The sequence below is a fragment of the Protopterus annectens genome, chromosome 9.part0 (assembly GCF_019279795.1).
Source record: "Protopterus annectens isolate FY-2018-M chromosome 9.part0, PAN1.0, whole genome shotgun sequence".
Classification (NCBI taxonomy): Eukaryota; Metazoa; Chordata; order Ceratodontiformes; family Protopteridae; genus Protopterus; species Protopterus annectens.
In genome coordinates, this window is record NC_056743.1 from 982,666,950 (window position 1) to 982,683,166 (window position 16,217).

Sequence of the window (16,217 nt, forward strand, 5' to 3'; positions counted from 1 at the left end):
CCAACCAATCACGCTTTACACAAAGTCAGTAGAGGTCCATCATCCAGGCAGTCATGAGGGTACTTTGACCTAGTCTGTCTGCAGAGTATTAGTCAAATGCCCTACCATCCCGAAGGTCATTGTGAATGGCAGATGGTAGTGGAATTCTGACATCATCCTCAGACCTTCTCTGCAGCCCAAACACCCACCGATTGCTCACCACAACCAATGCCCCCCCTCCCCCGGCTGCTCACCACAACCAATGCCCCCCCCTCCCCCGGCTGATGGGTCTAAGGCAAAGCCATTATTAATGCAGAACACCGGGCACTTCTAAAATAAGCCTCAACTCCACTGCCTGGTGATCACAAGAATCACTGAAAAGACATTCTACATTCCTATTAGATCTGAAGCTTCAGCCATTCTATTTCACAGGAAGATGTGTTAGGAAACTACTCTGGGGAAATAGAAAAAAGCCAAAAATGGTGAGGCATGTAGAAAACCTGATGAAAGACCAAGAGAGTGGTACAGAGAAGCGCACTAGCTAATGAAATACTATCAGGATAGGATGAGAGATCATATTCTGGTTAAAAAGACCTTATTAGATGCCAACTTAGGATTCATCATCATGCATTGCTATGGTGGTCTCGGACCAGCCTCAAACAAGACTTGGCCGAGGAAATGCATGCCAGCTATGAGTTACTGCAAAATTATATCAAAACATTTCTGCTTTCAATTACAGAGTCCAGATAAAATGTTATACATTAACCAGGTAAGTGAACCAGTCCTTCAAAAGGCCTTCTTAGGCAAGACCTAGGCTGCAAAGAAAAGACTAAATTCTGCTCATGTACAACTGAAGAGTAGTCAGTCAACTAGCATGTTTTCAGAGGAACCCAGAGCCCCTGAAAGTAGACAGACAATGGTTTGGCATTCAAATTCCATACAGTGACTAGAGATCAGAAAAAAACTGTGATAAACTACTGCCAAGTCATTATTACCTGGTTGCATAGCTCAAATACAGACAAGAGAGGATTTAGGAGCTGTAATTACTCCTAGATTGACTCTTGCAACATTGTGTGAAAGGGCAAAGATGCTTGTGGGTACAGTTAAAGCAGCAGTGGACTTTAGAGATGCAGATCTTCCCCCAGTACACAGAGCACTGCAAATGGAGTACCATGCTCACTTCTTGAAGTACATGGAGAAATGCAAATTAAGTCAGTTACCAGAATACCAAAGACTGAGAGAGATGGTTAAGGTTGCAGTAAAATTCTCCAGCATCCAGTTATGTACATAATAGGAAAAGGGGGTGCAGAACTAATACACGATTCACACTACAGTTCCTTGACCAAGAAAGACGGTGTAGAAATGACTGAAGGCTCAACCAGCCTGATATGTACACACTGGAAAAACAGAGGGAGATGCAACACTCCACATGTGGAAAGCTGAAAAGGAAAGAATGAGGCGGGGGGGGGGGGGACTGTTATTTTAGCCGAATGGGGAGGTAGGTTAACAACTGAAGATGCCATTTCCAAGAAACTGATGTTTCAATGGTCTCTGCTTTATGTCAGCCTAGTTTGAATGAAGGGGGGGGGGGGTCAAAAATGAGAAGGATGCGAAGAAAAGGAACTGCTACACTCTAGCAGACTCAAAACCACAAGTCTTACCTTTCAGATGTCTGCAAAGGTGCCCTTGGTCCATCCAAAACAAAAAATTCAGAGACCTATTTTCAAATTCATTCAACTGGAAAACCAATTCCTTTGCTATGAAGAATTTGATCTGGAACAGCACTACTAGTAACAGCTTGTTGTCAACAGTAAAGTATTTTTAGAGTAGCATCTCCTTATGGAAGGAAAATATCTTTTTAGTACAGGGTTGTATGAAGTCTCAAGCCAATTTAATTTTGGCTAACATACTTGTGAAACTATGCTGAAAGAGCTACAGTGCAGTAAAGCTGCTTGTGTAATACAATGAACTAGCTCCCCCTCAATGTTACATTTTTAACATCATAACAAGGCATGCATGCAGGAATGAATGAATGAATCCAATCAATCCAGAACAATCTCACACTTCAAGAAAAACTAGTCTATAGGCAAAGGAGAAAGGGGGGGGGAACAAGACCCATTTACATAAAGCCTAAAACATTTAAAAAAAATAAAATCAGAATTATTCCTTTGAAAGGCACTGTCCGATGCAAGAATTTACTGTTCTAGAATGCACTACTGTTTGAACTTCTAAGCAACACATTTACTTCTACAATATCCAAAATAACCTCATATTCAGTTATACAGCATAAGAGAATTAAAAGGGAAATCTCATTAAATGAAATGCTAATATAGTAGACAGTTCAAACAGCAGGCAAACTCAAAAGGATGAATGCATACTACACCGCCCACAATAGATACTGCAAAAACACTAGTGTACAGACACACACTGCTGCCTAGTCCCCTACTCAGGTCTGCACCAGAAATAGCAACACTGTGGGAGTTCACAAGTAGAGAATGCTACTGCTTATTGCAAAAGGTGCAATTTTTAAGGATAACTTTCCATTTTGGACTTTTTTTAATCCCTGATCATCTCATGTCCCTTCAATTACAGGGAAAGCTGAAAAAAACAATGCTGCATTGTAGTTGGATCTTTAAATAGAATGGTCAGGTAAAATTAATCAAATTTTAGTTTTTTTAGAATATTACATTGTTTCCAGTCTTATGAACTACAGTAAGGATCTACTGCAAAGGTGTAATACTTGTCCAAAAGGGGCAAAAAGATTCTTCAGTGCTTAACAATGTTGTTGGTCAAGGAAGCAGGACTATTGTAGTGTATACACTTTTCATGTTTAAATTTACTGTCTATGGAGTAGCTAGTGGACAGTTTGACCCCGGACTAGTTGACCCCAAGTTTTATAAAATGCATTTAATTGCTTAAAATATCAATCATGATTTTTTTTCACTGTAATTTAATATATTTTACGTTTTTATATGCAAACTTTTGAGGCAATCTGACATTTTCCCCAGTAACTATGTGAATGCATGAGCAGTATACAACATTTTTTTCTTCTTTGTATCAAAATATCTGTGGCTTACTTTGCCATGTCCCATACCCGTTGGTCACCCTACTTTGTTCTCTATCCTGAAGTTAATTCAACTTTCTTGCATCACTGGCTTTGTAGAATACAGGGATAAAGTCCTGACTACAACTCAGATGACCTGGACTAGTAGCTCATGCTCTGAAGAGCCTAGTAACAGAGGAGATGAGCAACTTTTCAGTCACCCATACTGGGGAAGAAAGACAGTTAGGGCTCTCTGTTCCCATGCAAGCAGAGCCCTGCATGCAAGAAATGGACATAATCTGGTGAAGCATGTGGGCTTGATGAACCACAGACATCAACAGCTCTCATAAGGCATGCTATGGGAACATGCATGTGTCAGGGGATTGTGCAAGACATCCTTACAGTGATGCACGTGCCTGCTTCAGCCACCGGGGGGAGTGGTTGGGGTGTGCAGGATGGATGCTATAAAACATATCCCCCCCAACCTTACAACTCACATGAAGCAAAGCTGCTAGCTTGAGCACTGCATTCTTAATAGGAATGTGGGTGTGCTACATCACAAGCAGAGATAAGGCATGGATGCCTGAAGGAGCACAAATAACCCTCAGGGCTGCCTGGATGATGGCCCCCTCAGAGGACTCACCACAATACCATACAAATTATGTTACGTTACTGTTAATGGGAATGCGTAAACTACGTCCGATTGGAGAAGGTGGCGTGAAAGCAACTAGAACAATCTCCATTGCTTGGAGCATTTGCCATTTTACAACTCACCAGGATTTCTATTCAGCGACACTTAAACATGTTTGTCAAGCAGAATATATGCAGCCAAACTCAGATGCAGTGGAAGAAAAGGCTCAAAAGAAAGCAGATTGAACAAGATCCAATGCTATTTGAGCAAATTGAGCTGCAATGGACAGTTTAACAAATTCTCTGCATTTGACCTTGCTCACCAAGGTGGTGGGTTCCTAGCTGAAAGTATAAAGCTCTTAGTGGAAAATTAAGACTTGGCTGTCCAAATGCTCTTGGTGCAGCAGCAAACACCAACAAGGTAAAGTGGAAGCCTTGGGTTCAAGTCCAAAAGGAGAGCTAATGAAGAGAAAGTTAAAAAGGTTCTACTTACTTATGTTGCTTGTGTGAAGGAGGAGTATATTAGCACACACTTTACATTAAGTACAGACACTTCTTACAAATGCTCATATAATGTTACCATTTACAATCTGCACAATCAGAATACAAATTCTGATCCTGGACATCAAGAGCTTGCATACTGTGTAAGCAAGTATCAAAAACGGTTTCACGACTGTTAACTGCAGGCCTAAGAGCTCACCGTTATATATCGTAAAGCTATTATTTCAACATTTCTATAAATGCAGTTTATTACAGCATTTATATGTTGCATATTGGAATATCAACTATGTTGAATATGCTAGGATATAGAACTTCTGTTATGTCTTCACACAGTACTCAACTTTTAATGGTTTACTGATGGTCATTTTAGCATCAGTAAATATACATGAGAAAAAGTACAAAAAGGGGAACTTGAGAGAACTTGATAAGTTTACTTGCAGAATATCTAATGATGACAATTACACTGGCTAACACCAACGATGCTGTTAAGCAGGTGAATGACACTAGACTCAAGTACATTAAACAAGGGAAGTTAAGGTTAAATACCATCTTTTTATGGGTGACATATATATATATATATATATATATATATATATATATATATATATATATATATATATATATACACACACACACACACACACACACACACACACACACACACACACACACACACACACACACACGTGGTCTTGTTAAAGGAACAAAGAAATTCTCTATCAAAGATGCGAGAGGTGTGAAAAAAAAAAAGTAAGAGCAAAATGGTGAAACTAGATGTTTGGAAGCCAATGTGCCACAAAATGTCAATCTTAGAATGAAAGACAAGCCATAAAACATTTCTACACATTCTGGGAAGAAAACAACTTGAAACATTAAAAATTATAGAAAAAAAAAAACACCAAATATGTAACGAAAAATAAAACTTTAATCCAACAAACAGCAAAGTTTCGGGCTTAACCCTTCAGTGAAATTTCAATAGATAATTCAACTTTACACTATCATATGACACAACCCACCAGTAACATAAAACAATTAGTTAAAAACAAAAATAAAAAAGGTACACAGACACAACATACAAGAATTAAACAAATAATGAAAGCACATTCATCTATACTGCATTTGTTTCTTCACTAAAATTGGTTTCCACATCATCAATACCTGGGTGCTTATCTGCATATAACCTTATTATTCATACTTCATCATGTGCATTAATGTTACAGTTAATAAAAGCTGTAGAGGGGGATAAATAACTTAACTCATGACTTGTGTTATATTCCGAAGCAGGTCTTGCTAATGCATTTCTGGGGACATCCCTATGAACTTCAGGACGGTGCTCAATAATTTTCGGCTGCATTTTCCAACATAAAATGCAGTGCACTTAACACAGGTCGCCAGATATATACTATGTTGGTACTACTACAAGTCGCAAAACATTGGAATATATACTTTCTAAATGTTCCTGGATGTATAAAAACATTACCATTAAAAAAAAAAAAAAAAGTACGGAAACCGTGCCATACTTTGCATTCAGAATCTGTTTATCAATATGAAATGTCCTTGTAATACAATCTTTGTTCAAAGTTTTTACAATTCCTATATGCAAAACTAGGTTTGTCCAGAATCACACACTCAAGGCCAGGTATTGCTTTTACGGCGTGCCAATTTCTACTTACATTTTTAACTTCTGCTGTCCTAAAGTAGTAAGATGCTGCATCAAAGAATAAAATAAAGTATTTTTCTGGCGACCCCTAATCCTGGTTCCCTTTTACTAAAGGAACAATTTTGCCTTGCTTCCTCTTTTGTTTAGTGCTTTCTCCATTAATCACATCTTCTTGATGACCTTCATCTTTTAAACTCTTGAGCAAGCTCTAACATTTGCACTCTACACACCTTAAATCATTGGTATTCAGCCTACGTATTCTAAGCATTTGACTTTTAACTGTTCCCTTAAAAATATGGGGTGCATGCATACTAGCTTTGTGTGGGTCCTGGGTGGTATGTACTTTATTCTTATGCACACTCCTACTCTATCAGTTAACATCCAAAAACTCAAAACCACATGGAAATGTCAAACTTCAAAAGCCAGTAGACTCAAATAGTTAAAGCAGTTAAGGTGATGTTCACTACCTTCCCAAATCAGAAACACATTGTCAACAAAACAAACATGGAAAGGAACACTACTTCTATATTCTACTGTGTCCTTAAATATTTAGTTCCTTTCCCATGGTTAAGTACCAGATTAGTGTAACATACCCCCATAGCCACACCTGATTTCCAATAGCAATAATATTTTTATTTTCAAAATCAGTTAAAGTACTGAGTATCAAGTAACTGAAATACTCTCAATGTGTCTGTTACTCATTTCAGTATCTTGGCATAGGAAACACCAAATAGCCTCTACCCCATAACCATTACAGACAACAGTAAAACAAAAAACACCTCCGGTACATGCATCATACCATTCATACAATTTCATTAAAGTCTTGCGTATCTTTAATATAACTCATTACTTTATACATATAGTACCGTAAAACAGATTGAAGTTTAGGGAAATAGTCTCGGGTAGGAGGTGGGTGACAAGAGCTCAGTCTCATTGGGGATGTAAAAGATTTTTATGAATTTTTAGTAACCCTTGTAGAACAGGGGTAATAGGACAAGGCACCGTAAGATATCTACAGGTCATAAATAATCATACTTTTTAACATCAGGACATAATTCTTCTTTAAGAATAAGTATCAGAAAGAACTCATTCATACTTACAATCATCTCCATTCATAGGGGTGTACTAGGCTAATGGCCCTGAAGCTTTACAAGCCTAGCCCATAAGATTACCCTGGCATCATGCCACCCGACCTTAGTTCCCAGTGCCTCTATGTCGAGTAAAGCCAATGGAGTGATCCATGGAGTGAATTTTCTACTTCCCATCCTCTCAAGACTTCTCTTGAAGAGGGCGGCCAGTGAGGTGCTCTGCTTCACATGTATGAGAAGTCTATTCCCTACTATGGGCAGTCTCTGGGTTATGAACCTGTCCCTCTAGCATGTTCTGTTGATTGTGGTAATGAGGTTGAGGTTGTTTTTTTTGAGTCTGTCCCTATAGCACAAATGTTTAAGGCCTAGGATCCTCTTGAGGTACTTTTCAGTTGTTGCAGGTGTTTAGTGAGGTACACGCCAAATGGGGCATTGTACTCAATGACTGGCCTAATGAGGGAAGAGTAGAGGGAGACTGACCTCTTTCTTCCTGGATGCAAAACCCTTAGTAATAAGATGTGCCACATAGCAGGACTTTCTGACCACAGTGGCAATGTGGTGGTCAAAAGAGAGGTTGCTGTCAAACCTGTATTCCCAGATCTCCAACGCCTTCTGTGTTCAGTGGACTACCATCGATGTGGTAATTCATGGGAACCGGGATTTTCATAATTACAATTGTTCCTCTCTTATCAGCTTTTTTAATAACTGTAACAGGATTAGCCTGTAACTTTTAAGTGCTTCGTATTCACTAACTGTTAAAATTATAACCTTCTTTCTCAGGTTTTTAAATAAACTTGGTCGCAGTTCTCTCTCACACACATTTTCAAACACCAACATCATTAGTAAACTTGGGTACAAAGATGCTAGACTTTTTTTTTTTTTTTAATCACCACTATCATTAAAGTGATTTCATCACCACTATCATTAAAGTGATTTCAAATGGATACCTCTTGTGAATATTTTAAGTAAGTTACTGCCTCACGTCACTACCCAAATTCGCTGGTATAAATCGTGAGCCTTTGCACATAACAGAAATGCCCTGAAGTCCAAGTTCAAAATTAGACAAATTAACAATATTAGCATTATCAAACTGTTGTATTAGCCTGGGCGGATCTGCTTGTTCATAGCCAGTGGACTGTTGTGCGTCCTCTTGGCTGCATTCCTGTCCTTCCGCCCTAAAGACCACCCTCGCGACATATTGCTTTGATGCATCTCCACCTTCTCTGGTAAAACTGCTCGTATGAGTCTGAAAAATCTCACACATTCACTGATGTCACTGACAGAGAAGATTAATTCCTCATTTAGCAACAAAGTAGGTGTTTTTTGCTGTTGGGCTGATGATTGGTCACTTCATTGCTCGTTCCGTTTGTTGGATTAAAGTTTTTATTTTTTTGTTACATTCTTGGCATGAGTTTTGATTTCTGTATATCAAGAAAACAGTATGAAAAGGAGGAATGGGGGGCTGTAGTATTGGGTTGTCCAATAGCAATATGCTACACTACAATGCTGTCCGAATTCTTTTCTCAGCATTGAAGTAAGCATCATAATATGGAGAAGCTGTTAGAATAATAATTAGCATACTTCAGGGAATAAAAGAACATATCAAGACTATGAGCATATTGAAAATAAATGGGGAAGCATAATATATACTGTGCATAATTACCTTGGAGAGGAGAAGCTGAATAGGACATTATGTATGAAGCAATAACACTGAAATCAAAAACAATGGGAGTACAGAAGTGGTTTACTTTTAAAATCATTTTCTTGCAAATAAGTAAATGTTGAATTTGCTTGTACTTAGTTTGTGATATTTTGACAGCAATCAAATTGATTTATTATCAAAAAGAAGCCTTGTGCAACAGACTGCCACTTAGTGGCTCTGCAAGAGATGCTGATGTACACTGACAAGAGGAGGAAACTAGAGAGAATAGCCTGTGCAGATGCCTTAAAGTGGCTAACCATTTAAAGGGTATAACAAAAAATGGCTAACCATATTAAAGGGTATAACAAAACTGTAACTACACTGTTCCAGCTACTAGTACAAATGGATACAAGAAAGTCCACATCTGATTAGTACAAATGGATACAATAAAAAGTCAACATCCGATTTTGCCAGCTATCTGCCACATCAAGGGAGAATTTCTTCATAGAAATTTACACAGCTCTATACAATATATCCCATACTGAAACCACACTGCTTTGGGCTTTGTTTATTATGCTCTACTGCTAGCTGTGCTCTCAGTTTTACTATACAAAATGGTAATAGTTACTGGAAAAAATAAATAAATAAATAAATAAATAAATAAAAAACACACACAATTTCTGTCTTTAACAAACGATCTTCCATTACAGATCTGCTAAAGATGCAGTTTCTAAGTGGGCACCGACTTACTATTTGGCATAGTTTTAACATTTCACTGAGTTTCCTAGTCAGTTCAATGCATGTCCCTGTTAAAGCTGATCACACCTTAAAATTTACTTTCTGTTCTCAATGCACAAAACCAAGTCATTAAAAAATATTATCCATAAAACTATTTGTGCATGCAGAGTCATGCCAGCTAGAGTAAACCTCAACACTTCAATGCAGTTTTGCAGTAGCTGTCTCTGTACAAGTTATTACATGCTATTATGCTATGGGGAAGGCATTCCCAAAATACTACTCCTGCAGAGAAGTGCCCTAAACACAGTAGATATTGATTGTGGCAGAAGTTCAGATCAATCCAGAGGGGAGAAGACAAACTTGTGTATTGCACTAGAGGTTTTTTTTTTTGGGGGGGGGTCTAATACAAAACATCAACAGTTCCACTGTTCATTGCCTCCCATATCTCCTAAAACACACTGCCTCCCATATCTCCTAAAACACACTGCCACACTAAAATGTGTGGTATGATATGCACCATTTACCTGCTAGCAAGGATAAGGAGAACTGTGTGTGGGTACATACAAGTGAGTTAGTATTAATAGGAACCAACCCTTTGGTTGAAATTCAGAATATCAGACATCTGTAATGCTAACACAAGTCATGCAATAGTAATATCGGATCGCAAAATGTACAAGAACTGTGAAAAGGGGTATCAACACGACAAGCATTGCGACCCATGAGGAATCACCATGTGTGTATACTCTATGAAGACAGATTTTTAAGATTACAATTTGCAACATCATGTATTTGTTTTACTACTGTTTCATCCCTTTTTTGGAGGTGTTAATTGCTCCATTTAGAATATGTAAATGTACTATGGGAGGCGAGAAAAAACAGAAAATATGAAAGCAACTTCCTGGTGTTCTTTTGCAGTTTTCCCTTAAGCCTTTATATGATTTAACTATTCTACCTGGTAGAAGTGTTCCAGCAATTACACAAGGGTGACATACAGCAGTGACATTTAAGAATACCAGCATGGTAGCCAATAGACAGGTTGTCTGCACCAGCATCTTTAGAAAAATCACAACTGCAGCCTCTGTTACTGGCTGGTGGTACTATCACTCCTGCTGCTCAGAGCTGTTATTTTCAGTTCAATGAGGTTCCGTTTCTTTTCCATATATGCTATTCATCCCTCTCAAAAGTTCCTGACTTTTCCTAATATTTTTGCTCTTTCCTTCATAAAAATTTTGAATTTTTAGCAATTCACTGAAGATTACACCAAGTCAATATTGTTAGAGTTTCATAATTATGCAAACTCTGTCTTAATGACTTTTAAAAAGTATAGTAATATTTAAAAATTGTTCCCAAGTTTGCCCCCCCCCCATTTTTTATTTATTTATTTTTTTACTTTGTCCAGAATTCAAAAAAATAACTAGCGAAGTATGGTAGTACTGGATAAGTTCTCAATTTGTCTCTCTATGCCACTGTCAGACCACATGTTGGGAGTTGGACTCAGAGTGCCCCCTCCCCACCACTATTAAATCAAGCTTTGCATTTCCAGACCTGCTGATGGACTGACTAACTTGTTCAAAGCCTGCCCTGCCCTTTGTTCTCCTGCTTGCTTTGTTTGCTCATACCACCATAGGTTCATAGGTAGGTACTAGGCTATCGGCCCTAGGGCCCATACAAGCCTAGCCAAACAATGTACCCTGGCTTTCGCCACCCAAGAAAATTATTTTCCTGTGCCCCTGTCGAGCAGAGCCACAGACGTGATCCCCACGGTGAATTTCCCCATTTCCCATCCAATCATCAAGATTTTTCTTGAAGAGTGCTAATGAGAACTGTTTGACATAGATAGGTAGTCTGTTCCAGAGTATGGGAAGTCTCTGGGATAGGAATCTATCCCTCCAGCATGTTCTGTTTATTGTGTGACAAGGTTAAGGTCCCTAGAGCGTGTAGCTCGGAGGGATTGGGATTTCTTTAAATTCAGCGATTTCCATTGCTTCAAGGTACGGTAGACAAACTGTTTACATTTATTTGGTCACACTACAGATTCTATGTTTTGACCAGTCAGCTAATATTTGGATTCAGAATGCTCATACTTTTTGTAGATTTAGACTGTGACAATTATTGGGTATTAAAACTTGGAATATTCGAAATAAAGCAGGGTTAGATGGTGTACGATGGAAAGCTAAAATAAATGGGTAGGAATTTGGCAATACAAGCGGAATAAGGCTTCAAAAACATGGGCTATAAATAAAAATAAGTCTGAGTTTGGGAAGAGCAAGAGTGGGGCATTATTTACCACACAAATTGAACTGATAACGAGACAAATGTGAAGGCTGGGGCTTGAAATAGGAAAGTTGATTTGGGGCACAGAATTTCTGGATGCTCTTGCATCAATCACTGGTTACCAGGCAAGCAAACAGCAGTAGAAGTTTATACGGTTCTCACCTTGCAAAATGTACTTTAGAATATTTTCAGATTAATTTTGAAAATTATAATTAGATTGTGATATTTTTGTATTTCAGTGTATTTTCAAAGGACATGATATTCAGAATTTCCTTTTATTGCAGATATCCTTCCTATACTTGGGGGGGGGGGGGTTACCATTCATACTGTTTGGAATACACTTCCTTTTAAAATCAGCAGTGGGATAAATGCAGTCTTGTAGTTCAGAAAGTAGACAGCAACCTATGGGAATCCCAGTCAACTTATCAGTATTGTGCTGGTCACCAATATGCATTAACAAGGGACTAGCTTGATAATTTCCTAGTGATAATTGCTGGAAGTGGTTTAATGTGCTTAAACATCTTGCCATACTGTAGATGCCCTGTAAAACAGCTAGCCTATTTTTTTTTTAAATATCTGATTTTATATTGTGGGGGTCAGCCAAATTTTAAATGCATTAAAGCATTCTGCATAAACAAAACCTGTGTGTGTATTCATTTATGCTGCAGTTGAAATACTTTAAGCATATTAGTGGAAACAGTGTGGGTTGGTTGGGGAAGTTAGCACTAAATTTATATCCGGCTATACTCTACAACTACTTTAACATCACACTAATATAAGAACCTTAAGATCTAGCACCCAAAAATCACCTTCTGGTCACCAAATTTAACAAGGAGGCAGAAAAATCCATCTACAGCCACTATATTTCTAAAATCTGGAACTCCCTTCCTGCCCAATAGCCAACAACTCCTCCACCCAATTTAAGAAACTCCTTAAAAAACACACCATGAACAGCAGGCTATGCTCCTATCTCAGCCCTGGATAGTACATCAGTATATTGCTATTCTCAGCTAGATTCCTAGTTTACCTACAAACCTAAAATATCCAAAAATTAAATATATTCTCTTAAGTAAAGACAGCAGTACAAATCTGCACATCCAGCTTGTCCAGAGGAAATTATTTTATGATTATGTGCCGTCTTCCATCTGCTTAATAAGTACGTGTACTGTATGATGTCCTAAACTCACATTGTATAGTCTGCCTTTAAAGTATATTTTATATGTATTGTCCGTTAACATTACAAATGTATCATTTGGAGCTTTTCTCCCCAGGCCTCTGCTGAAAATAGACTTGTATCGAGTCGGACTCTCCCAGTTAACAAATGTAAAATAATAAATAAAATAATACTGGCTGTATCATTGGGATTGGAATGTTACAGATGAGCTCAGTACATTAATGAATATTAAGTTCCTGACAAAACTAAAGAAAAATTTCAATATTACTTGGTACAGGCTTGTCCTCCGCTTTACATTTTCTAGTACTGCTCTTAACTTACGTTTCACATTTCGCCACAGAGGCTTCTTCCTGAATTTACCACTATATTTAGGGTAGAAGAGTGCTGACCTTTCTATGTGGTAGTTTGGAAATTGCTAAGTGAATGTAGCATGCTTCTCAATTATTTGTGGGAGATTTGTTATGAAATTTGTGTAGATTTTCTACAAGATGATATGGAAGGAATTGATTTATGGGCAGATTTAACTATGGATGAAGAAATGTTAAGTGGTGTACATGTGTGAAGTAGTTTGGTAAGTGCCACGTCAAGGCTATAAGGGCTTGCAGTGGGTAGCTTGACAATTCGCTCTAATGCACTGGTGTTAAAAACATCTAAGAAAATGCTAAGTGCAGGTGTGCCCAGTAATTGTTTAGAGAATTGACTCCCCCCAGCAGATTTATTGAAAGGCACCTATGAACCTATGAGTAGCTTGCCTGGGGTAAAGTCTACAGTAATGTAAATTAAGAGGGACAATGTGGTTTTCCCCACAAGGGTCAGATGCACACTTGGATTAAATGATTAATTTCCAGGCATGCATTTGCTGAGGGTGGGAGACAGCAGCATTGTGATGGGAATGTTGCTTAGACAACAGGGTAGGAGGACAGCATGATGATAGACAATGGGGATGTGGGTGGGGGCAGCAGGCTAGGCGCTAAGACCACACATTTGGAAAACTTGGCAACACCCGAGTGGAAGGTTGCGGCAGTACAGCGGGGTCCGGGCGTTTCCCCACTGTCGTGGGATCTTAAGGTTACGATGGAGGTCCAGTTTTTGTTTTTTTTTAGTATTTTGACTTCCAATCCTTTTTGGGTCGATCAATTTTGCAAGCTTTGGCAACAGACAGTACATTATATAGCAATATAAACAAAGTGAGGTACATACACGCTTAATAATAAACATCCATATAAACCCGTGCTACCGCAAGTTAAAAGACACGTCAATCCTTTCAACTCAAACAAAGACTGGATTTGATAAAATTGCCCAGTAAGACTTTAAAGTGTAGAGTCAGAACAAAGGGCAAGGTTAACCCTTCAAGCAAGCAAAAAAAAGTTTAACATATTTTCTTTTGTGCTTTACTAACTTCTTACTCAGACGTCGCCCAGTTTCTCACTACATTGTGTTACACGTTTATGTGAAAAAAAGGTACACATGTAGTCCACAAACAGTTTCTGCTTTTGCAGGGAAAAAAAAAAAAGATACTAAACATCAGTAAAATAAAATCCAATAAAGTTTGCAATCCATTAAAGTTAATTTTATTTATAAACCACAAAATACTTCCGTGCCAGGCCACATTTCCGCATTCTGACGTCACTTAGCAAAAATTACACATTCAAAAGGTGAACCTAAAATTATTACAAAAAATTATCAACGTGGAATACATCTTTAAGAAACCCAGTCAAAAAGATTAGGACAGTGAATGTACCCGTATAAAAATAAGCACGTTACAAAGCAATTACTACAAAATAAATTCATGATGTAAAAAACAGGAAGAGAGGTTGAAAGGGCAATGTACCGCACCTAAACCGTGGAAATTAATCTTTCTTCCCCCGGTCCAACCCAAAGGAATGTAAAAATGTCACAAAATAATATTACACCAATTGTTCTAATACTTAACTGGTCAATATCTAGACCAACACACTCGAAGATGAATCCGAGTAGTAACATATGTGCTGAAATGCCGGTCAATGTAAAATATGACATCCTACTTACCAGCAATCTGATCTTCTGAGAAGTCTGCCTGTGAAAAAAAAATAAGGAATCAAAAATCATACACAAAAGTATCAGTCTATACATTCCACTACTTAACTTCAATCTAGACCGGTAGCCACACCCCAGCATACCCTCCATATGCTTCACAAATACAGACAACAGCAGCATTGCTTTAAAATGTTATATATATGTTCACGCTCTTTACACGCAGCATTTTTTTAAATTTTACAAAGTACCCCAAACCTCAGCTCTCACCATTGTTAACGCTAGGAGTCCTCCGCAACGATAATACCAATCAGAAGTACTAAACCCTAGTTACTACAAGAGACAGAAGGTACTTCCTGGTTCTATACTCTAGGTTGCAAAACCCATCCGAATTATAACACTACGAGTTGGGACACGGCGCCTTGTAATTAGACAACGTTCCCACCCCTCTGCTCGCGCGCCTCTAGTGACCTGTTTTTGAAAAAAAAAATGAAATGGGTTGTTTACATTCTTCTGTCACCTTTGGTGAGAAAAATTAATTAATACGATCACGGAGAAAATACTTCTGTGAGCAACAGGTGAAACATATCAGAAAAAAGCGGGAGTAGTTAATAATATGCTTGTCCCTGATTTTGATTCAGATTTTATGTCTGTCCCTCTTAAAACTGGTAGGGTTGCCACCTTTTCAAATGCCCAAAGTGGGACATTTTTGGTAGAAACATCAGATTTTGCAGGAATGAACATAGTCACGGACAGTACAAAGGACATACCTTCACTTTTTTGCCGAAATAAAAGCTTATTCTTGTAGCATTTTGGTTGCTTATTCTGTTTCTTATAACATTTAGGTGTTTCAGATACAGAATAACTGTTTTATGCAATTATTACATAAAATATAGGAAATAATCTTCTCCTAAAATATCAGGGCATTTGCCATTTTTTTAATTTTTTTTCAGGACACAACTGCCCAAAGAGGGACTGTCCCTCTCAAAGTGGGACAGGTGATAACCCTACTGGCGATTATTTGAGAAAATGTGGCCAATAATTGCACTTGGCGATATTGTACTTGAGGGCCTCACCAGATGCGCAGTAGCAAGCCCCGTCCAAAACCCACCCCTGTGATATGTCATTAATGAATATGCATTCCCTCCGAATGTACAACAAAATGTAAAAAGAAAACAAGCGCACTGATATGTAATATGACAATAAATATAACAGTAAACTGTTACCAACATCAGTAATTGACAGGTTTTATTGCACCATAACTAGCAAAGAAACAAAACCGTCAAACATTAGCAGCAAAACACATTTCATCAGGCTTTTTATTGTCCAAATAAATGAAACCAAAAAATATTCAGCAAATCAAACGTTAGCAGCAAAACACACGTCAACAGGTTTTTTTTACTGTGCGAGAGGCGTGGTTCTGACCATTGACTTGGGTCAACTGTAGTAACACTAGGAAAGTGTACGTGTTATGG

General features: G+C 38.1%; 1 protein-coding gene across 1 annotated transcript in view; it reads right to left on the reverse strand.

Moving 5' to 3' along the window:
• The window catches only part of LOC122811712 (myosin light polypeptide 6-like), a 179,236-nt gene extending 164,064 nt beyond the window's left edge, over window positions 1-15,172 (reverse strand). The window contains exons 1-2 of the mRNA XM_044083738.1: window positions 15,013-15,172; window positions 14,758-14,785 (exon numbers count right to left, since the gene is read on the reverse strand). Of these exons, the coding sequence (XP_043939673.1) occupies window positions 14,758-14,785; window positions 15,013-15,015 (31 nt within the window). The 5' untranslated portion in view covers window positions 15,016-15,172. The remainder of the gene's footprint in view (window positions 1-14,757; window positions 14,786-15,012) is intronic.
• Window positions 15,173-16,217: the final 1,045 nt, after the last annotated feature.